This window comes from Hyalella azteca, unplaced genomic scaffold (assembly GCF_000764305.2).
Source record: "Hyalella azteca isolate HAZT.00-mixed unplaced genomic scaffold, Hazt_2.0.2 contig5529, whole genome shotgun sequence".
NCBI classification, from domain to species: Eukaryota; Metazoa; Arthropoda; class Malacostraca; order Amphipoda; family Hyalellidae; genus Hyalella; species Hyalella azteca.
The window spans coordinates 131,450-156,466 of record NW_025935717.1 but is presented as its reverse complement, the minus strand read 5'-3'; the positions used below and the strand labels follow the sequence as shown (position 1 = coordinate 156,466).

Sequence of the window (25,017 nt, the reverse complement as noted above, 5' to 3'; positions counted from 1 at the left end):
TATGCAAATGACAAATTTTAGGAAAGTGTCATAGTTTGCAAATGGGGGGCACCGTCCCCCAATGGGGTAACTTAGACCACCTAATGTCAGCCTTTTAGCTAGTAAAAAAATGGCATCATTTATAAAAAAAAGTGGTCTAAGTTACCCCATTTTACAGTATGTATCATGCTGGTTTTTAAATAATATTTAATACTATTAAGTAAAATCTAAAGGCTTTATCTATAAATGTAGCGGTAGCGCTGTAGCGGCAATACCTCCTATTGCTACTTAAATATGTAGCTAACGCTACCGCTACAATTGCTTAAATGTAGTGCCATTACAGCTACCGCTACTGGAAATGTAGCGCGCTGCTGCCCACCTCTGCCCATAACTGCATAGTGGCAAGTGAAAGAGTTTTTTTTTTTTGTTGACCTTCCACTTTTCTGAGTGTTCAGTATATTTTATTTCACAAAATTTCAAACTAGGTCAGACAATTTCAACTGAAGTCTGAAAAAATCTCTCATTTCCCACAATGCACAACCTTGTGAATGGATCAACATCCCCACCATTGCATGAGTGGATCAACATTGCCATTGCCATATAAATTTATTAACACTGCCACCAGCTCAGCACTGCATGAGTGGATCAGGATCAACACAGCCACCATGGCGTGAATGATTAAAAACCACTATCACCATGTGAATAGGTCAAAACCTCTGCCACTGTGTAAAAAGATAAATGCTGCCAACACAGCATTAATGGATCAACATGGCCACCACTGCCTGAATGGATCAACATGGCTGCCACCACACAGTTTGAAAAAAGAGTTAGCAGCTCAAAAATGGCTTTTGCAGCCTGGAAAAAGAATTCAGCTGTAAGAGATGGAACTAGTGGTTCAAATATGTGTAAGAATTTGTGTTTCCAAAAATCTAGTCATGGCTTGGAGAATATACATTTTCCACACTAGCCTCCAGCCAGGATTGAAATATTCCTACTTACAAATCAAATCTTGTTGCTCCAGTGACAAATTTTCTATGCATTTGGAATCTTGCCGCCCAAATGTGCACCTATTCAGATAATTAGATAATTAATTAATCTATCAGAATCTTGTGGCTTCAGAAATAGCAAGAAAGCTTTGCTTTAAAATGGAGTATAACAATATCTACTCTTCAAGCCACAGCTACTGTCAATGCTGATGTTGTTGCCAGCAGCATTAGAGGTGCTGGCCTTCAATAGAGACACTCTCGCAAAAGAGATACAAAAGAGGTAAAGGACATGAAAAAGATAATTGATAATCTTGAAAGACCTTCAATAGAGACAGACACTCACATTTTTTAAACAAAACTGAATCACATCTTTCTAGTGCAATCAAAACAGTTTTGTACTTATCATGTGATAATGACATTGTATCTCTTGGTCTTGCTGCCATGCATGTAGCTATGCAATTGAAAAGCAATCTTAACACTAATTTAAATTCTGTGGGTTCATTATAAGATTTCTCTGCTTATTTCTGTGAAGCAGCAAGAATTCTGTATAAAACAATGAGTGTATGGTAAATATTTAATCTAAACTAAAGTGAAGCAGATTTAACTATGAACCATGAAATGGTCTCTCAGAAAATGCGGTCTTTGTATAGAAAAATGCAGAAAGTGACAATTCATTGTGTGCATTTTTCAATTGCTATTTTGATCTAAAATCAGTTTGGCATGTATAAAAAAAAAACATGCTCTGGTGCTTGTGTGTGTGTATTTTAGCTATTATTGGTTCTTCCTTGGAATTTTGAATATGTATATATTATATACCCTACATATAGCTGTATGCTGAGGTTGACAAGTTTGATGTTAATAGCCACACTTTTGCATTGTATTTATTTGCTCTTCCTGAAGACAACTTTAATTTATAATGTTTCTCATTTTACAGAGATTTCTATTTAATTTCACAAAGGGAGTGATGAAAACTACTGAAGTTCTATTGAAAGTGTAACATGGCGCAGAGCGTTGACAATCTTATGCCATGGACAGATCCAGGTGTAAACAACAGCATTGTGTCCAGCACAATAAACTATTTTGGTCATGGCTTGTTGAAGCAGCTAGCTGACACCAAGCGACACCTGCTTCCTTATGATGCTATGAGAGACATTAACTACCAGTCTTTTAAAGCCAGAGCAAAGAAGCTTGTGTAAGCGTTTCCTCCTCAATAATTACTTCCATTAACTTTTTTCTCAGTATATTTTATTGACTTTTGAAAACAGAAATGGGTATTTATTTTCCAAGTGAAGGTTCAGTCCCATTGAATATAATGAAAAAATAAATTCTTCCTGATATTTGTAAATTTTTCATTGCCTCGAAAAACTTATTTACATTGAACCTTCCTTGAAGCTTCCTCAGCATTCCAAATGATGTGCTTATCGATTATTTTCAGGGATGTAAATGAAAGGAATCTATACACCACATCAGTTGACTTCATCCTCAACAATGCTGACTACTTGTTCACCCAACCTGTGGTCACAACTAAAAAAATAGAAGACCATTGCAAATATGGATACAAAGGTCAGTCAATCTTTAAGATGATTCCTTAAACCAATTAGGTTGGTTAATTCTTTCCCATTTCTGTTATCACAGCAACATTCAGAAAATGAACAATATCCTATGACTTGTTTTTATATCCTGATTTTTATTTATGAGAAGTCACTCTCTCTAACAGCTGCCAACAATATTTAAATACCTACATTGCTTTATTTCATATTTTAATTTCAGACTTGTTAATTATTTTTTGTGTTGAAAATAACTATTAGGTATATCATTTATATAAATTTCACAAGCTTCTTGTATGTGTATGTTGGTGCCTCTGTTTTAAGGGGACTAATGTCCATTTTTACTTGTAAGTTGATTTGTTTTATTTTTGCCTATCAGATAAATACAAGTTTCTCCCACCGTTGGAGTACTACTTGTATGCAAACGAAATGAATGAAGAAATGAAGAAAATGAAGGCAGTGCAGTTCTACAGGGTAAGTGAAGTTAGATCTTGACTTTCTCTAACTCTTTCTTTGGATAGAAATATCCTAATTTATGATTCTAATAGCCATTCTGATAGCTTGCGCTTATTTTTCATATCTATCAAATATATACATACGGTATATACCTCACAAGACTTATCTTTAACCCAGTCCTCTTTTGAATTATTAGTCTTTAGCTGGCATGTGGTTATGCATGTGAACTTGAAATATTAGCAAAAGACATCCCACCATAACCTCTAGTTTGTGATAGTGGCTTATTAATATGCTGCTGCCTCACTAAACATCTACCCACATGCATAGCAGTGCCCCTAGAATACTTGACACTTAAAATATGATCAGTTAGGAAAAATTATAACTCAGGCAGCAAAATTGATTTGCTTTTAGCCTTTTTTAAATCATGAATTGTGAATGTTAAATTTTAATAATATTTAATGATTTGAATATAATCACAGGATTGGATTTATTTCTCAATATGTGTGCAAAATTAAGGATAAGGCTCATGAAGATATATACCTACAGAGCTTAATAGGGACCATAATTTCTTGAACTTCAGAAATTTCATTTTTTGCAAAGTTATCTGTCTGCCTCCCAAATGAAGGAATTTAAGTATTTCTCATCCTTGACTACAGGTGGATGTGTTTCCTTCCATCCATTTTTATTTGAATTATTTATTAGCAAGTATATATTTTATGAGTGTTATTTAGGAAGGAATTCCTGATTTTTTTTATTTACAAGTGTTATTTACGAAGGAATTTCTGATTCTTGTGTTTAAGGGTGTTATTTAGCAAGGAATTCTGAATTTGTTTTTTTTTTTTTTTTGTTTTGTTTTCAAGTGTTATTTGGTATGGAATTCCTGATTTTTTTTTGTTTGCCGGTCTTATTTAGCAATGAATTTCTAATTTTTTGGTCCCCTAGGACCTTGCGCGTGGAGACATACTTGTGTGTCGAGCTCTGGCTGTGGGGCGTGGCAGCAAGTACCAGCCCATGAGGGTGGTGTCGCGAGATGCTGGGCCACACATGCTCCTCATAAAGAATCTCCTCATCAACGTGAGTAGATTATCTTATAACTTTTATTATCAATGCGAGTAGATTATATTATAACTTTTGTTTTTATACCTTAACAATTATTTCTGCCATAAGGTCATATGATGAAAAACTGCTCAGTTTGGAGAAATATTTACTAAACTATGAGTGCAAGCAAGAAATTGATACTTTTCCTAAGAAGTGACTGACTCTGATATGACTTCAACAGATTTAGGCTAGAAATAAGAAATCTAAAAATTTTTATTGAAAGATGTCAATGTTGATTGATGAATTACGGCTGAAACAACATTGATCATGTCAAACATGGCTGTTGAAAGTGAAAGAAAATGTGGTCTCTGAAAACAAAGTCTTGTTGGGGAAAAAATATACGTATTGTCCATTGAATATTTAAGGTCATCTGAATCCAATCAATTTGACCTTCAAACAATAAATTTAGTCTGAAAAGAACCAATTCATGCCTCGAATAATAAACTGTGTCTATGCAGCCATTGAGTTTAATCAAAAATATTGGTGTAGTCTGATAGATAAAAGACACATCGAATATAATGATTAATTTTTTTATAAATAAAATATTTTGAAACTTTTTTGGCCTATGAATTGATCTGGCAAATTAATGTTCAACTATTATAAACTTAGGGAGTGCTCAGTTGATTTGCAGTTAGTGTTCTGATATATATTATGGATTAGGAGTAAAATTTTTGTACGAAATTTTGTTGTAACCTTTGGCAGGCAAGACACTATGCAAGGTAACTTGATATTTTAATCATCTGGCCGTCTTTCCATGCAAAGAAATTATGTCATGCTATTCTCAAGAATTTATATAATTATTGAAGGAAAAGTTCTGGCTTAAACATCAAAAATCGGTGGTTTCAAAACATTTTTTTAAGGCATGCATGATACAAAATCTCTTCAATTAATATCAGGAAGATAATATTGGAATATGGTAAAGTTTAATAGCTTCAGTTGTAATAAGGTAGGAAATTATATGCATACTAAATATTTTGAGCCTAAATGTAGAGGTAAATATATCTTAGAATTTATTATATTTATATAATTGTACTAACTTCAAAAATTTAAATTTCTATCACCACATCACATCATATGAGCTAAAAGCAACTGCTTGCAACATCTGTATTCCAAATATAGCGTCTTGCTTCAAGAATATTTTATTTTGTAGAAATGAACTAAAAATACAATTGAAGGAAACTGAAACTAAAATTAATGTTGCACACACAACTAAATGGCATTGATGATGCAACACAGTAAGATGATAATTAATGATTTATAATTGAGAATGTAGTTTGTTGAAAATAGATAAAGATCAGTACAGCAGAAGTCAGTACTGGTATATAACCTGACACGTATACTTTCTCAATTAATTTTGCACATTTTTTATTCACAACTTGCTTTAAATATAAATAAATTGAGAAATTTTGTCCACAGATTGAGAATATTTTAAACTCAAGTAGGCTTTGCTCATGTAAATTTACTGTTATTCACTGTTAAATTTACCATTGTTTGTATTCCTTTTGGACTTATGACCAATTATGATATCCCAGTCAATGTAACTTTTGGTTGTACATCTATTTTTTCTTGTAGATTTCAAAGGAATTTTATTTCTCTTGTGTATTATTTATTCTCAATCCTGCCTTAACAAAACTTGTAATGAGCTGCAGCCAGTTCAGTAAAATAAATTAATTATCAAACTTCTTCAACCATAATCTTCCCTGCTTTTGAGCCTGAAAAGTATTTGAGCCATTGTGGAATGGAAAACTTGTATTAGTATTAATCTGTATTGTTAAAAGTTCAGAGTCGAGTGGGAAATTGTGAATCCTTTGAACTCTGAAATAATTTTTGTATACATTTTTTATCCATTTTGTGTGACATCTGAATAAATAATTTAGCGAGTTTTATTTCCTTCCTTTTATGTTACTTTTATGTCTGCTCCAAATTGAATAGGAGAATCAGAGCAGAATCATTATATTTACTCCTGCATTACTATAGTGTAAACTATGTTGCATTGGAAGGGTTGTTTACATTTGAATTGCAAATCAGGCTTTCAATATTTAATAAACATTAATACAATTTGAATTTGTTTTGAAATAAGTGTCAATTATAGGAGCTTTCACTAAATTCTTGAAATTTCTTTCAATCCTGTACATGAAAAACGCAACTTCTTTTCCATTTGTATGAGAAAAGTATCTTTTTATGTGCATTCGTTCTTCTACGATGATAATGTTGTTCTATTGATTTGTTATATTGTCAACATCTTTTGTATGCCTTTTCTACGTGTATGCAGAAGTGCATTTTATGTGTGCATCTTTGTTAGAGACTTGTTGGTACTACAGTGTTCCGTCATGCACCTCAGCCTGTATTTAATACAATGAAACTTGAGACCAAAGTCTTTTTCTGGAACTTATCAATATGAGAATTTTCTTGTCCACAAGGTAAGTGAATGATTGTATGCAAAATTATTGACATGAGGAGTTATGCTGTTTATTATATTTTTTTAAGGAGCTATTAGCTTAATTATTTCATAACTTTCAATGTTTATCTATCTATATATATAATACTTATTTGAATTGTCTCAATGGCAAACTTCACATTTTTGCTTTGTATCTAATGCAGTTCACTGCTACAGAAAAAAAAAACTTTAAATTGCTTTAACCTCTACCTGAGATTGTTTGTTTAAACCATAACTTGATAATTTTAATTTCAAATTCATCTTAATTAATTCTTTGAAAACAAAAATTGGCCTTGATTACGAAATGACCTGCATAAATAGAGCTGTTCATTTATTGACGTGAGAAAAGTATTCAATTAATGTTGTTCACATTGCTTCTTGCTGAAATAAAATGTTTCAGCTCACCATTTGTCCTCATAATTTTAAGAAAATATTATATCTTTGAATTTCTGTTAGATTTAGTTGAGATTTGAAAGAAGTGATAAAAAATGAAATTTGGCACCTATTTTTATATCTGTGGGATTATTTCTTGAAGCATGGAATTGGGACATGTTCTTATTTTCAGGTTAACTTGGACATAGCCCAAACAAGAGTGCCTAAAATTGATGAAGGATCCATCCCCAACACATGGATCATCAACACGCTGGTCAGAGTGGAGGTCCTCTCCGTCAGACGTGAAGTTGGTGACGAGAACGCTGAGGTCATTGTTGGTGAGATACTGCAGCAATGATTAGTATTTCTATATGTTATTAAATATGTAAGAATAATATTACAACAAATTAATATACCGTATATTTTTGAATATGGTTAATTTATTATTTATTAATAGATTATTGATATTCTTTCTTCCATGATTATTAAAAATGTGTTCTGTTTGTTCTCTCACCATTTTGAAGTAATTCATTGAGTTTGAAGTTTGCCAATTCCTGTGTGTCTGTTGATAGCATATTTTGCATGTCCTCATCTTTATCCCAATTTCATCAGTGATGATTGCTTATGTCATCTGCAATGGTACTAGTTATTCATTCATAGAACTAAATTTTTTCTAAAAGTTAAGTGAAAATTTTTAAATCTGAATAATCTCTGAATTATATTTTTTTCCTGTTGAAATTATTGCTCAACTATGCATTTAGTGACACAAGTTTGCTGAATGAAGAAGTTTGTGTTACTGAGTAACAATTTGTGTGCAGTGCACACAAACTTTCCTGGAATGTTTCTATGCCAATTTAAGCAATTGGAGTTTTCACAATTGTGTGAACTCTATAATCACCAATTACCTTGGAATGTTTTACTATTGAACATTCATATATTGGTATATGTTGTTGAAGAATGTTGAGCCTTACTCTTACAAACATGTTTTTTTTTGTAGGGCAACAACAGTATAGGCTCTGATATACTGTTGTTCTTGTACTTCTGATATATTGATGAATTATATATGTTGATATAAACATTTTTTTGAATGCCAAAAATACATTACATTGAATATATTTGTTTGTCCAAGGCACAATGGGCGATACTCTGGTGGAAAATAACATTGAGATTGGCCTTGGTAAACTCGACAGGAGTGAGCTGCCAGAAATCATCAAGTGAGTTTTGTAGATGTAATATAAATAAGGCTGTTGGGACCCCCCCCCCATAAAGGTTTTATTTAAGGATTTATTTCTATCAAGTGGCTTGAGATAAACCACAGGAAATCAGGTATATGTTCTAGTAGGCATTTAATATTCCCTCTGATATTTAATGTAAAGATTATTGCATTTTTTTGTAAATTGACCTATTTTGACAATTTAGAAGTAAATTTTTAATTGTTTATATTGAGTCACTTTCTCATGAAATTTTTCTGTTCAACAATGCATTTTCTTCAGTTACCTGCCATCTTTTCTTACACTGGCTTCTATTTGTTCATGGTCTAAATTGAGATAGCACTGTCTCATATATTGTATGCATTTACTCCTGATTGTTCACATCTTATTTACTTGTTGTTTTCTCTTCAATATTTCTTGTATTTCTCAAATTAACTTTCTTACTGCAGTGCCGTGGAGTCGTACACCAAAGAAAGTGTTGGCAGCTATGACTCAAATCTTCTAAAAATGGAATCCTTCCGTAACCCGCGCTGTGTCCAGTTTTTGTCAAAGCAGTTGAAACTCTCATTCAAGAACACCTCGCTGATGAGTTCACTAAGGTATGTTATTTGTATGAACTACCATTTATTTGATAATGTTGGCCACAACAATGAATGAAGAAAGAACTTTGTGATTACATGCATATAAATGGCAATCTAAATTTTACAGAATTGAATGTTTATTTTAGCTCACAAATGTTTATTTATACTACTGAGGCAGCTCACAAGAATAGTTTTTTTCAAAGTCAACTAACTAAATTCTTGTGATTTTGATAATTTTACATGAAAATATGTATAATTGTTTCTACAAACTTGTCATTTTGAAATGACTTTTCTCATGTAACTCAATTAGCATTAAAAATACGTACAACACGGAATTTTACACAGTTTAGCAGATGCCGAAATATGCATGACATTGCTATGGCAACAATATGCTCAAATGTACGCTTTGTGGCACTTCTTGACCGGCGGTGATGAAAAATTTACCCTGAGTTATATATGCTTTGAGTTAGACACTGATAATGAGTTACTGGGCATTACAGTCCAATTTCACCCTCCTTGAAGACATTAAAGTTTATGTTGGTGTATAATTACTCGGATGTTTTACTTGAGTATTATCATAACTCATTATTTGTTACCAAGGTGGGTAGAATTTTTCAAATTACTGCCTTTTATGTTGAAGTGTTTCTTTTTAAATTTATCAATACATAATCAGAAACCTATATATAATAAAATGTATGTTGTTCAGCATTGGTTTATAACATGTGGCAAACAAGGGTAGACTTGGTTCATTGTTAATTGCCTGATCTTGTTCAAAATTTTGCTAATGGTTTTGTATAAATATTATGCAGTCCACTCGCTGATAGGAAAAGTCAACATGAATATCTCTCTTTTTGCAACTATGGTTTCTGAGTAACTACTCTGTTCTCCCTTTGCAGAGCACATCTTCCACTAAGTTATTATATTATTCAGTAAGAAATTACCCGTTGCAGAGGACAGTTCCCACTGTTTCTAAGTAATTAATCAGTAAGAAATTACCCGTTGCAGAGGACAGTTCCCACTAAGTTTCTAAGTAATTATTCAGTAATAAATTACCCATTGCAGAGGACAGTTCCCAGAAAGCAGCTGCTACAAACAACTGCGGCGTCACCAGCTCATGTGTTGGGCTCACAAGCATGTAGCGGATGGAGTAGCGCACTTCAAGAGAGGCGAACACAACGAGGCTTTCCAGCTTCTCAACAAAGCGCTTTCCATCGACCCTGAGAACGTCGAAGCCTTCGTGGCAAAAGGAGCTTTGTACGCTGTTGAAAAACTTTTGTTAACTATATGGATTTTACTTGCCAATATCATGTTTATTAGTGAAGATTTTAATCCCCATATGTGCTGCTTGATGTTGTAAATTAAGTCGATATAATTGTTCATTTTGATATAATTGGCGACTTTTAAGTACTTGTTTAGTGCCTGATAGATTTTTTTGGTCAAAAGCCAGTTGAATGTAGAAGTATGTTTGCTGTGATTTGTCATAGAGTTGAATAACAATCGCAAAACTGAAAAAAATGCAATTACAAACTTTAGTACATGTTTATTCAACGTCTTACTATAAGGACTGCCCTACATGTAACCTCAGTTAAACACTAATTTTATATTTTAAATACAACAGATGTATCAAGTTGAACTTCCTTGCATCTTAATTTGATTCTCAATTCGCAAGAATCGAGTATCAAATTTTTGCCTGTAGCTTTTTAGAACTGAATTTTAAGGGGAAATTAGGAAGCTCATTTGTGTTATATATTCACTTTTAAACAATTATTTTCTTTTTGCGTGTGCTTATCTACATTATATTCGTATCTCTTCCCCTCTAATCATGTAAGAAAAAATGAATGTTTTGGAATGTCGTTTGACATATCGTTTTGTATGAAAACATTCCAGTGTGGTAACACCTAGTTAAAAAACTGTACTTTCATGTCTATCTTTAACTCCTTATCTATAAATCATTTTATTATAAATTTCTTCATCTACTTTGATGATACATTTCGTTGTTATTTGCCATCATTGTAATTTTTCGTTCCGATTTACAGGCTGGGCAACATGGGCAACTTTGAGAAAGCTGTTGAAGATTTTGAAAAGGCTTTAAAGTACAACCCAGAGCATGGCAACGCCAGGAAATATATTTGTGAAACTCTTCTCGAGCTTGGAAGACGGTGGGAACATTTTTCATTCTATCCATTCATATTTGCAGCAACTATATGCATATGTTGGAAAAAATGAATCGTTTTTGTCCATTGCGAATCTTTTGTTAGATGCAAATGTTGCAAATTATGTTCATAAGCATCTTTGCATACTCCATTGTAGGCTACGAATATTTTAATGTAAAAAATGTATAATTTTTTACTATAGAGTTCCCCTTTGTCCTGCTGAATTTTTCTTATCAGTAGCTGTTGACGTGTTCATATTTCTTATGGCAATCTTCTTATTATTGTTCTTCTCTGTTCGGCGATTAGGCTTATGATAGGACTTAGAAATTCTAATATGAGGATTCCAAGTGGCATTTTATTATAATAAGACTCGTGTCAGTCTCCGTATTTGAAGACAAAGGACTATAAAAAACGTATATTCAATGTTTCAAGTTTCATGGCAGTCAGCAACGGAAAACGAGGCGTGTATGATGTCTTATGACTCCATTTTCAACGTCATAACTTTTTTTTCTCATAAGACTAATTTGTTTCTTCATAGAACTGATTTTTTTTAATTTGTTTCTTCATAAAACTCTATTTTTTCCAGGCATGAGCAGGAAGGCAAATTGGGTGCAGCAGAAAAATGTTTCCATCGCTCCCTGCAGGTGAACGCAAGCCACCAAGGCTCCAGAGAAGCCATTGAAAAACTCCACGCTCGCGCTGGCTTTAAAAGCTCGCTCTCCCTTGACATCAAGTGAGATTTAGTCATCAAATAAGAAATATTTATTGATATTTATGAAAAATATTTATTTATATTTCCCAAAAATATTCATTGATATTTTCTTGAGATATTTATCGACATTCATTGATACGTTATCTTGTTTTTCATACCAGCAAGTTTTAAATATTTAAACTTGTATCGGTATATAATTTATTTCTTAAACTAGAGAATACATTTATGAAATTAATCTATTGGTTCAGTGACTAGTATAGCAGTCTAAAGCTCATGTTTTTACATTGATCATGGCGTCAAAAATGTTTTCATATCTGCAACTTTTTGTGCAATTTTTGTTGCTTGCATGTCATTTGAGCACTTATTGGTAATTATGTTGTTCAATGTGATCATATTCAATTTAAAGAACAATTTTTATGTGAAAAATATATATACATTGAGCTGGAGGTTGTTAACTTGATGGATTAATTTGATTTATTTTTCGGAAAAGGCTAAAGTACATAGTCGGTTAAAGATTGAATTTTCTTTGTTGAATGAGATAAATTTTATGCAGCCTTGATAATTTAATTTAAAAGATTAATAATGTTAACAGGAAAGAAGAAGATGAGCAGGAAGTGTTTGAAGTAGAAGACGATAAACCTGCTGTACACGTGCCTGCCAGACCTGCCTTCAACGCTGCTGCTGCTGCAAGTTCATCGAGGCAATCCATGGAAGATTCTCTCATGGCCTCTAATGAACGGTTTAAAAATCGAGAGAAATCTTTATCGCCTTTGGCTCAAAAGCTTGCCATGCAAAACAACGCATGGAAACCACCGGATTACATAAAGACGACTCAGTCGTATGTACAGCCCCCGCAAACTGGTACCCAGTCGAGCGTAGCCGTGACCACTAGTGGGTCAGGATCTATTAAACAGGTTGTGCAAGAGACCAAAAAACGTAAGGACTCGGCTTGCGTCCTTCCATTTGTGATTGGAGCTAATAAATCAGCAGCTGCCGCTGCTGCTACAGCTGTTGCGACTGCTCCTGATGGTGTGATTGAAAATATTCCGCCTGATCTTGTTGCAAATTTGAAAAAAGTTTCAGCCATTAATATACCTGCGACTCAAGCGAATGTTGCCGCTGTTGATTCAGTTGTGGGCTCCTCTCTTGGTGAACCTAAGAAGGTTGATGCCAAGACGGTGCCCGTAGTATCTAGTGTCGGGACTAAGACAACCGCTAGTGCTAGGTGTATATCTACTAGTTCTAGTGCCCCAGCTGTGAGTTCTAGTGAGACTATCAATACTTCTGCTAGTGGTGGTGGTGGTGGTGGTAGTGGTGCGGCGTCTGTTGCTGGTAAGATCATGCTTGACAAGAACTATGAAAATGCGATGACCGTGAAGCCGAAAAATCCTGATGAAATCGAAGTTCTGTCGCTTACATTGATCATGCTGAGCAGAAAGTGAGTTCAGGAATATCATGGTTATTAGTAAATGTAAGGCGTTTCCAGAAAGAGGAAATATTTAACTTATGTGGTGATATATTACTGATATTTTACTGCGATATCAACTGTTTACTGATTGTATTCAATAATGTAAATAAATTTCTTTCACCTCCTCCCTTTTCCTTTTCATGGTCAAATGTCTTTTTTATAAATTTCTATATTATTTTATTCCTAATTTAATAAATATGTGTGTGAATTCATATATTGTTCACACTTAGCATATTATACTAATATAAAAATTGAAAGAACTTGATTTCTCTTTGAGAAATCAAATTTTTTTCTTTGAGCTGATGAATAGATTTCATGAACTTTCTCTTATTCCAAAAATGCATTCAACACATAATTAAACATTAGAAGGTATTTTTCAGTTGTCTGTGCATTCATTTGAAAATAGAATCTGCAATATTATATATTTCTTAAGTGAATTTATTTATGTATGTCTCATTAAAATGATAACGATTACAATATCTGTATATTTATGTGTTGGTAAGAACTTGAAATGGCACCTTCCAAATGCTTTTAATCCGTCATTCAACAGATACAAATCTTTTGGCAATATCGTCCGCGCTAGACTATGCCTGGAGAAATCTAAAGAACATAACCCGGATCACGAACCAACGCTCAATGCTCTCCGAGAACTCGACGCTCGGTCGTCAAAGAATGCGCCGAATGTCGCGGGTCCTGATATGCCGCCTCACACGGTGCCTGCGCCGCAGTCTGCTCCTCCCATGCCCATTACAGGAAGCATAGCTTACCCGATCAGGCCTCTTATGGACGTTTCTATGCAAAGGTTTTCAGTCCCGCCACCGGGATTTGTGGGCCCCGCAAGAGGGCCTCAACCTTACCAAAATGTTGGGTATCCCTCCATGCCCGTGAGTTACGGCATGCCTTATGGCCCGCCGCCAAATATGGCTGGACTCCCTCCTAATATGACTGGAATGCTTCACAATATGGCGGGAATTCCGCAAGATATGGCTGGTCTTCCGCCAAATATGTCTGGACTTCACTCCAATATGGCTGAATTTCCACCCAATATGGCTGGGCCTTCACCCAATGTGACTGGGCATCCTTTTGGCTATGGGAAATGGGGCTCTGTGATGAATGAAGGTAAGTGTTTCTTATTTATTCAGTATTGGCATTTCAATCGTATGCTGCAAGATTTATTATTGAAGAAATACTTTGAATAAAAAAGTGAATCATTATCGATATATATGGAGTTTGACTCATGATTATGTAAAAATATATCTTTATTTAGATAATTCGTTACTTTGAATTGAGCAGGAATGTGGAAGCAAAAAAATGCAAATTACAATATTTTCATTAATAACGCTCTATCAATTCCAAAGAATGCAGGTATATCTAAAAGAATGACTTAATTTACATGGCAGCGATTAAAACCTTACCTGGTTAATAAACTGGGGAAGTAAAGTATAAATCTCTTGATTGGTAATTTCAATCGGATAAACACTAAGCTTTATTTAGCCAAGGTTTTCGTTTAAATCGTTGTAATTGCAAGATGTTCAAATTTTGAGCACAAGTGGTGGCAGTTAAAATCTTGAAATCTCTCTAGTATGCTAGTACGTACGATACAATGTTAGCATATAGACGCGCAGCAGAATGAGGTGGATGGGCAAGTAGATCTCTAGAACGATAACTCCTCTCTTGGTGTTCAGAAAATCTAATTTTTTACGAGGTACAATTGACAGTTCTGCGCTGTGAACCTCTGCATACGTTGGAATGACGTTGCATATCTTCTACATCAGATTATCCGAACACCGTGGTTGGACTTAACGTTAAAGATTTCTGCCTAACCACCCACCCCATGCAGCTGTGCGCCTTCAAGCCAAACAGCTATGTTTATATATCTGAAAGTGATTTCCGTATTTTAGTTTCAATCTCTATTGCCTTAGAATTAAGGATCTAAGAAGCATTGAATACCAGTTTAAATAAGAACATTGTCTGAACAACGCAAATAGTTTTTATCTACTTTGAGTTTTAAATCGATCAGCTTAAACGTTACCTCACCCACTTATTGGAGTATTTAAGTTTTAATCTCACTCATGTAAATTTGATCCGTCGATTGAATTTACTTGTATTATTGGAGTTTTTAAAGTGATTGAGCTGGCCTCCAGAACGTTTTCACTGAAAATATCATGAATTTATTTGGTATTTTATTTGCTTTTATACTCTCGGTTAGCATTTGATTATTGGTACGTATGCAGAAAAGATATACGTCATCATGAGTCATTATGATAAGACTCGTAAGTAATATCCGTATCTTTTCAAATATTCAAGAGTTGTCAGTGTTCATTAAATGTTGAAATTGCTTAGTTTTTCTAAGCAATTTCCAATTTTTGATTTCCTTCAACAGTATCTTTTTTTGCTGGTAATCGTATCTCAAAATTTTCACTTTTATTTAGTGATATTGATGAGCGAATGTCGAATTCTGAACTGTTTTGTTTTAAAGAAATGACATCCTATATATCCAGCAGCAGATTTTCAACTGTGAGAAATAGCAATTAATCGTTGCAATGTATCAGTGGATTGTATATGACGATATTTTCCACCATGATATATATATCAAGATTGCATTAATATACGAGATTTACCTTATGATATACCCTTATGATATATGTCAATCAAATGCGGCCTGTGTTCTCGATTTACATCATGATATCTTCTCATTGTAGTGCCTCGTGAAGCTCAGTTCGCCACGCAGCTTAGCCGAGAAGACCGGGAGTATCATGAGAAGGTCGACAGCTTCCTGAACAAACTCATGAACCGGTTAGTGGTCCTTAGCGTGGTCATGAACCGGTAAGTGGTCCTTAGCGTGGTCATGAACCGGTTAGTGGTCCTTAGCGTGGTCATGAACCGGTTAGTGGTCCTTAGCGTGGTCATGAACCGGTTAGTGGTCCTTAGCGTGGTCATGAACTGTTAGTGGTTCTTGGCGCGGTCATGAACCGGTTAGTGGTCCTTACCGTAGTCATGAACCGGTTAGTGGTCATTAGCGTGGCCCTGAACCGGTTAGTGGTCCTTAGCGTGGTCCTGAACCGGTTAGTGGTCCATGACCTGGTAATGAACTGGTCAGTGATAGATTGACTTTAGTAGCGCACTATCAAAAGTGAATATGATACGTGGAGTAATGAATTTAATAGGAGAATTACCCAGCTAGAATTCGGAGCTGGATTCTGCGCCAATTGAAGCAAAAGAGCAAGATTAAAGCAGGATCGGCCATGCCTGTCGCATACTAGTGGGTTTGAAGCAAAATTTAAACAACCATTGCCGGGAGCGGCCGATTTGTAGCACGTATTTCATTTATTGTACATTTAGGCCCCAAAACAAGACATACCTGCTCCTCCACTGCTTCTAGCCTACCCTGCTCGGCGCCGGCCCGACTGAAACACTACTTCAAATTTTATTTGGGCAAGCGATTGGTTACTGATTAAAGCATTTGGTAGGCATCGAGTATTGATTGCAATCAAATTATTATCATCGCAATTAAATGATTAGTCGAGACATGTAATTTTGCGCCACCATGAAATCACAAAGAGAGAGAAAACCTTTGTCTCGAAATTCTCGATATTTCATCTGACATATTGTGAAAAGATATGAGATATTGGATACGACCTATATTTGATTAACGCTCCTGTAAAGATCTGGGAATGTATAACATGTATATTTATTATGCCTTAGCGTCGGTAAAATTTATTTTTTTTTCCTTTCGAAAATGCCTTAACAAAATTGCAGAATATTCCTGATTGTAGTTCAAACGCTTATCATTATTTTTTCTGTCTAACTACTTGCTATTTTTATCAATTAGTATTTTGAGACAAATCTTACCAACTTTTATGCAATGATTTCAGAGAAACCAGATGTCGCTGAAGTCTTCGCTTTACTGAGGAAATACGGTCCCGCGATCTCGGAAAATTCCAGCGACAACATCAACTATTTTCTGTTGATTAACTCCACTTATTTACTTATTTGTACCTATATTGTGTGTGTATTGTTTGTTGATGAACGTTAGGATAAATTGTTGCGAGAAAAGATTCTCGTAATTCATTGAATGATTTTTATTTCAGGATCAAACTTTGCCTGTCTTTTTTAATTTGGTCTTTCCTGTATAACTTTTCTATATTTTGTCAAATTGCTGATGTTTCTTATTTAATTGCATTGTTTAACAATATCTTGTGTTAATTATGGTTAATAAATTTATTACTTGTACGCGTATTCATTATTTTTATTACTTATATTTTATTCCTGATTGTTTCTTGATGAACGTTAGAATAAAATGTTGCGCGAAAAGTTTCTCGTCATTTATTAAAAATTGATTTTTATTTCAGGATCAAAGTATGTAATTATCTCTATTTTTCAATTTGATTATCCTTCTTGTGAATGAGTTAGATACTGTAGACATATTAAATAAATGGACAAAGTTCTGTATCTGTGAAAGATTCTTTCCTATGTATGTCACCTTATACGAAATATTCTTCAGTTATTGATATATTCATAAGTTCTTCAACACCAACATCGTGACAAGGTCGTCGGCGTTTTTCCATGTATCGTTTCTATCAGGAAAATCTGCATAGCTACCACCAACTGAATCTGATCGTCTCATGGGCCAAGCTTAGAATACCCAGCAATATATAGACTTGTGCTGTTCTTTTATGAACACCTCTAAAAAGATTAAATTTTATTCAACTGTTGCCATTATTTTATTCTGGACATTGATCTTCAAGTTTCTATTTAGGTACTGTTTCATAACTATCGTACTATTTGATTCCCCTTATGTCATTAATAAACGACTTCTTTCGTTGCTTTGCAGAAACAAAAGACTTCAAAGTAACTCTTCGTCACGTTCTTCGTCGAACTCGTCGTCTCCAGATTCGTCTCACAAACGTCCCCCCAGTTCAGGTCATCGCAAGTCCCGTTCATCTCGCGCAGACCGCAGTCGCTCACCGCGACACGACCGACCCTCGCGCCCCCGTAACCGTGAGCGAGAAGAAAAAGGCATTGAAGTGAGACAGAAAGCCTCCGACCGACGGGGAAAATCGCCCGATATTCGAGATCGTGAGAGGCATCATTCATCTGGTAATCGTTCGTCTCATAATCGAGATCAGCCTTCTAAAACCCGGGACGAACCGTCTAAGACCCGGGACGGGCCATCTCAAACTCGGGACGGGCCATCTCAAACTGGGGATGGGCCATCTCAAACTCGGAGTGGGCCATCTCAAACTCGGGATGGGCCATCTCAAACTCGGGATGGGCCATTTCAAACGCGGGATCGGCCATCTCAAACTCAGGATGGGCCATCTCAAACTCGGGATGGGCCATTTCAAACTCGGGATCGGCCTACTCAAAATCAGGATGAGCTTTCTCAAAATCGGGATCGGGGGTCAAAATCTCGAGTTTCGCAAGAGGTCAACGACGAACTCAAGATTGCCAAACGGGCTGATCGTTCGTCTGAAGATGACGAAACAGGAAAACCAAAAACGTCTTCTGAAAATCGTAATAAGAGTCGTAGCAAAGGTGAGTGCATTTTTATATTTCTTTGATTGAATGCTCTCAGTTTTTTGACCGAATTGTTCATTAATTAAAGTTGCACACAATATATTTAATTCAGTGAATCACTATATTTGTTTGATGGAATGTTTCCAGTTTACCTAAAAAATGATACTTTTATTGAAGTTGTACACGATAAATATTATTCAAACTAATTTTTTCAATATCTCATTTTGCAGACGTTAAAAAGAAGCGGCGCCGTCATCGGTCTAGCAGTGCTAGCCACAGCAGCAGTTCGAGTCGCAGCAGTAGCAGCAACAGCCACAGCAGCTCTGCAGGCAGCTCCATTTCTGAGCGTATCAAACGCAAGAAAAAGAAGAAAAAAGCCAAGAAACAACAGAAACCGCCTAAAATTAGTCTCAAGGCACTTGGATTTTCTGATGATCCGCAACTTCAAAGCCTCGATAAAGAATTACTCAAGAAAATAACCAAGAAGATTTATCAGTCCAACGCACTTCTAAGTGACGTCAAAGATTCCAAAAAGAAGAGGAAGAAGAAATCTAAGGAGTCTGACAGTTCAGATTCTGACAAAGACAAGCCTAGAAAGAAGAAAAAGACTAAAGACTTGCTGTTAAAATCTATTGAGAAATACTTGGTCAAGAAAAAACCTGAAGACATTGATGAGACAGAGCCAGATTGTTCGTTAAAATCAGTTGAAAAGTACTTGGTCAAGAAAAAAGATATAACTCAGACAGAGCCGGACAGTACTGCGTCCTCTAAAGAAATCCTTCAGTTGTCTTCGAAAGAAGACCTCATAGCAAAGTATGTCAAAAAGAAAGATGCTCCTGCGGAACCCATTTTGGAGGAGAATACAGAACCTGATAGATCAACTCAAGAAGACGAACTACTGGAATTGGCTAAGAAGTATGTAATGAACGTTAATAAACGGAGGGCTGATGCGTCCATTGCGCCTCAAAATGATGCCACTAAATCTAAAAATCCCGAGGCATCTAACGTCAAAATCGAGTGAGTATTCGTTGTTGAAATATTTTATAATTTCACGATTTTTGAAGTTATCTTTTTATAATTTATTACATTTGAGTTTTCTTTATAGGGTTAGGTTTAGTTGGGGCCAGGTTAGGATTATTTTCCTTTATCCTGTCAGTATCGATCATTATTTAGGACCATTGTGTGTCATTTTAATTAAAGTTATGTCATTTATTCTCGCCTACAGACGCATGATGCAGTTGTCTGATCTAGAAGATCTACAAAAAAAGCTTCAAAACTACTACTCCAAGTATCAAGATAAAGCAAATGAAGGTCCAAAATCCAAAAAAGACGTGGATACTCCGGCTTTGGAGCTCACACCGTCCAAGTACTTGGTTTCGAAACCCAAACGAGAATCGGACTCAAAATCTCTGGAACTTAATCCATCGAAGTATTTGACTCCTAAACTCAAACCGGAAGAAGAAACATCAAATCTGGAGTTAAAACCAGCAAAATACCTTATTCCGCAACCCAAACCAGAAGAAAAAACTTCATTGGAGCTGATGCCATCAAAATACCTTATAAAGAAAAATCCCGATTCAAAGATAACCTCTCCCCCGAAGTCCGTTATCGAAAGTAATGAGATGTCTGAGACTTCCCTGGCAAACAAAGCGAGCCAACCTCTCATCTCTTCCTGTAAGCCAGCCCTTAACTCGTCCGTTCCGTCTGTCTTCAAGTCCGCTCTTCAGTCTGTCATCACTCAGTCCAAGAAGTAAGAACATGTGTACTGTTTTCTTGTGGGACTGATTAGCATTTGTGTACTTCCTTCCAGTGCAAATATCCACTAGTCGCTTGTGGATTTCCTACACTACTCATAGTATACAATAGTCATTGTGGATTTTCTTCACTAGTCAAAATATACAATGGTTATTGTGGATTTTCCTCACGAATCAAAATATACAATAGTTATAGTGGATTTTGCTCACTGCTCATGATATACAATAGTCATAGTTGATTTTCCTCATTAATCATAATATACAATAATCATAGTTGATTTTCTTCATTAATCATAATATACAATATTCATTGCTCACCTGTCGTAATATACAATAGTCTCTAGTAGGTTTAGAGAGACGGTGGGATCTTATGGTAGCTAAGAGCAAAATCGTACATTTGTGTAATGAGATTATATGGTATATCTAGCGTTAAGATGCTTATTGTTTCAAATTATGAGTAAGTTCTATGTTGTTAACAGTATTCTATGCTGGTATTTTCATGCTTTTGTGATGAAATAGCAATTTTTTTATTTACTGTGCATTATGCATATTGGATTTCTCTTGAGCCTGTTTTTTTGTTTGCATTGTCATGTGTTTGAAGTTTTTTTGTGCATGGAATCGTTCAATTCAGCGTCAGTACATTGTTTCTATTGCAATTATAGGCATGAAGCTCATGATCCCACTTTTGAATTGCGCTTCATGATCGTTTCAGAGAAGGAGAACCTCTTGGTCCACCTCCAACCCAAGCTAACAAATGGTTTGACAAAATTGATCCAACCGCGTCAGCGAAAAAATTCGACATTCCAGAGCCTGAGCTTCCACCCAAATCTGGATTTAAGTACTCTTTTCAACCGGTAACTTCAGAGAACATTACGCCGACGATCATATCGAGTTTGGTAAACGCCGATGGCTCAATTTTGACACCGTCTGAGTTTAGGTCTGGAGCAAAGATTATAGCTGAGAAAAAGTTGCAGGCTGTGGTAAATAAAGCTAAGAATGTTGCTGAGAGTATCAGTGCAAGTTACAGCTCTTCTTCTGAAACGCCCAAAAGGTCTAAAAAAAGACATTTGACCAAAAACAAAAGTCGATCACCATCGAAATCGGTTTCTAGGTCACCGCACTCGTATTCGAGATCAAGTTCACGTAGTCGAAGATCGCAATCACGAAATCGTAGGTCTCGATCTGTGTCTCGTGGTCGTAGATCTCGATCTATATCTCGTGGTCGTAGATCTCGATCACGAGATCGTCGACGACGTTCAAGATCGTACGGACGAAGGAGGCGCTCTAGGAGTCCATTTATTCCGCAACGGAGGTGGAACGTCGGCCGCTACCAGCGGCCCGATTACCGTGACTACCTTCATCGGAGTTTCATTCATGATAACGATCGTCGGAGAAATAAACGTTCACGATCTAGATCCAACCCTCGCCGTGACTCGTCCCGATCGCGATCAAGCTCGTCTGAATCAGGTTCCAAACGTAGAAATAAAGTTGAAAAGAAGGATTCCAAAGGAAACAAGGATCCAATGTTTGGTAAGTGGGCTGCTGATGACTGTCCGGACAAGACCAAATCAAAGCCTAAAGATCCCGAACAAGTTTTGAAAGGAATGGAGAAATTTCTCGCCGAATCCAAGGAGAAAAAGCTCCAAATGATCAAGGAGAGGAATATTCAGTTCCAAAAACCTCCTGGTGATTAGTAGGGTTAGTTTCGTATTCAATTTTCGGTGTTTGTGGTGCTGATTTTTGGAGTTACGACGGAGAGAATAATTGAAACTTTGTTTAGAAATGAGCAGCATTAGTTCAAGTCGATAACTTATGAAGTCTTGAATTTGTTAACTTTTTTTACGTTTGAACATCTTATCGGAATTAAATTGCCAACTTCTGCCTCACTCCGGTATTAATTTCGCGTTTTGTATTTAACTTTTAAGATTAGTTCTAGAAAAGGAATATATTACATATGAACTTGATTAGTTTTACTCATAGGAATTGTTCCTAGTTTAACAATCAAACTAATATAGATCCATCATCTTCTGTTCCGTTGCACATCACTGCCTCGAGTTCGCTCTTGCTTTGTTCCGACTTCCAAATGTTTTTCGTTTCATACGTTTTTTCAACTGATTATATGTACGGAGCGAATGTTTTCCCCCATGTTCTCAATGGTAAATTCTCTGAACAGTCATCGCGAATTTAGAACTAACTTGAGGAAATTCATAATCAAAGATGTCTTTTCCAAATTAAACAATACTTTCTTGTAATGAAATGGAATTATTTGAAATGTATCCGGTTACCAGCTTGCTGTCATATTGTATTACGAATTTAATTTGTGGTCGAACATGGCTGAACTCTAATGAAAAATATCTTTGAAAATATGGGGTTTCCGCACAGCGTATTATATTTTCTTGCTTCCGAGATACAACAGACGGAAGAGATCCTGCAGCATGTTAGGGATCGATTAATACTATTTGCTTTTGATTACTTGTGCTAACGTGTTGTTTTTAGCGCATAGATTAACTGCTAAGTAACCTTAACCACTGGGATAACAGCTGCCAAGCGAGCAATGAGCTCTTGATTCTTTCTAATAAGACATTTTTTTCGTAATTTTTCGGCATTTGTGTGGGTTTATTGCATTCAAGAAAATTTTCATTTATATTGTTTGTTCGCTTTATTGGATGAAAACCCAGAGGAGAAGCCCATATTGATTTAAGTGTTTTGAAAGTAAAGAGTCGTAAGTGGATGTTATATATCCTTATCCTTCGCAAATTGCAACGGGTAGCATCTTCCATGCTATCGAATAGTTAGTAATTTAAAATCCCTTCAAAATAATCAATGAACGTGCGCCAGTCGGTTCGTGAACCAGCGTTGGCGTACCGACTGGATTAACAACCTTTTATGTTTTGTAAGCGATAAATTTTGTGAGAAAAATGCCAGCATTTTGGAAGGACATTTATTCCTACACGCAGAAGAACGATTGCCTCAAATTGTCCAAATAGTATCACTTTCTTCAAGTTACTATTTCAAGCATTGATACGATTTTTTCCGGACCAAACTGGGCCAGATGACCCACACAGCGGCAAATTGTGCATCGGTATTTGGACAACGTCTTATTTATTTCTCTGAGTGTCGCGTCCCAGCAAGCATTCAAAAGTTAAATGCTGCAGGATGTAAATGAATGGGTTTTCTAATGTCAAGCTGCGTTGCAACCAATTACAAGAAGTATTTTTTTCGGCGAACGGTAATTATAACTATTAGGATTTTATGGCTAGCTGCTTCAGCAAGAAAACCCTGCTGACAAGCGTTTTTATAGCATTTTTTATTCATTTTTTATATCCCACTATTTTTCGGTTGTTCATTTGGGTAAAACATTTTCGTAGTAAAATGATTTTCGTACCTGCGTTGATTAGTGGTAATAATGCATCGTGCTATGCATTCTAGTCAACGCTGTTTTATGGTGTAACAATTGTTATTATATTGCGTGAACGTTTTATCGCGTCTTACCCTATCGACAAAAGGTTTACGTCGATATTTTTGCTATAACAGCGCACCTCTGTCGTCTTTTGTTTGACCAGGTTTCCGCTGTTAACGTGAATGTATTGCTGCATTCCCTGGTCTTTTATTATGATAGGCGTTTTGAGTTCCCGTTGAATAGCGTCTCGTGATTTCATTCGAAAAGAGTTGCTATTACCCGAGACTCGTAATTCACACCACCTAATTTATTTCTACTTTATTCTTAGCTCGTTGTGTGGTTGATAGCCGCATTATATTATTATTTATTGTCCTCACTCAGAGCGGCGAGTAACTTGTGTTAACTTGTACTCTTATGTTTGTTAAGCATATTAACTTGTACTCTTATGTTCAATTGCTATGGGTGACTTTAGTTCACGCGGTTAGATTGCCCAGAGATATCAGGCCGTCGTCTAGCTCCTGGTTATATCAAGCAATAATCGGCTCGATACATGCAATTGAGATGTGAACCCTCAAATTGTCGTTTTACTCACGAAACATTATTTGGATAAATTCTGGCTTACTCCCCCATTAGTTTTCTTACTGTGGCAAGTCAAAGTCGAACTTATATAATCTATTTCTTGCATAAATGGTGATCATTCCAGGTGAAAGTGGGCGCTGTAGTTGCCTGTCTTCTTTGACTTATTCCCGTCGAAGATTTTCCTGAGATTCCTGCTAAAGCGGTGGTTTGAGAGAAGAATATCCCGATATCAACGTTGGATACAGCCTTCGTTGCACCGGGAAGTTGTATGTACGTGAAAGAATATCGAACTTTCAAGAGGAAGCCAAGAACTCCCTGATAGCATCGTTGAAGCTCCGAGTATGAACATCTGCAAAAACAGACTAGACGAAGCTATGCAGGAGCATATGTTCAGTCTTAAAATGCCTAGTTCCAGCAGCTATCTCAATCAATCGTCAGTTATGGAAAGATCGGGTTCCAAAGGCCGGATCCCTTGTGAATCAAGTCACGAAAAGTTCAAGAATCGGCAACAGGCCATGGGCCTATGTCTTCAACGCCGACACTTCTATTCTATTCTATTCTAATAGTTGAGAATGAGAGCCTGCCGCCAATACAGATTCCTAACACTGGCATCATGTATCGAGGAAGGGACTTCAAAGGACGTCTATTGCCCCGGTTTCGTTATAAATTTCGAACATTCACCGGCTCGAGCATGGAAAGCAATTTTGAAGGAGGAATGTCTGAGCAGTCGCATATATTCACGAGTTTGCAATAAGGTTTCCTTG

At 35.9% G+C, this 25,017-nt stretch overlaps 1 protein-coding gene across 1 annotated transcript; it reads left to right on the top strand.

The window, feature by feature from the left end:
- Positions 1-1,897: 1,897 nt before the first annotated feature.
- LOC108677575 lies at positions 1,898-23,005 on the top strand. Its single transcript, XM_018165812.1, has 17 exons — positions 1,898-2,157; positions 2,401-2,528; positions 2,892-2,986; positions 3,911-4,042; positions 7,069-7,213; positions 8,005-8,089; positions 8,536-8,685; positions 9,730-9,921; positions 10,704-10,826; positions 11,407-11,553; positions 12,125-12,970; positions 13,551-14,119; positions 15,703-15,796; positions 17,835-18,538; positions 18,751-19,537; positions 19,746-20,270; positions 20,987-23,005. The coding sequence occupies exons 1-17, from the start codon at positions 1,964-1,966 to the stop codon at positions 21,966-21,968; spliced, it is 5,898 nt and encodes a 1,965-aa protein (XP_018021301.1). The 5' UTR covers positions 1,898-1,963; the 3' UTR covers positions 21,969-23,005.
- Positions 23,006-25,017: the final 2,012 nt, after the last annotated feature.

Excerpts from the sequence above, each read along its gene's own strand:
- LOC108677575 (XM_018165812.1), top strand. The coding sequence starts at position 1,964 with ATGGCGCAGAGCGTTGACAATCTTATGCCATGGACAGATCCAGGTGTA. Across the intron at positions 12,971-13,550 it reads TTGATCATGCTGAGCAGAAA|ATACAAATCTTTTGGCAATA; the intron begins GTGAGTTCAGGA and ends GTCATTCAACAG. Across the intron at positions 15,797-17,834 it reads CTGAACAAACTCATGAACCG|AAACAAAAGACTTCAAAGTA; the intron begins GTTAGTGGTCCT and ends GTTGCTTTGCAG.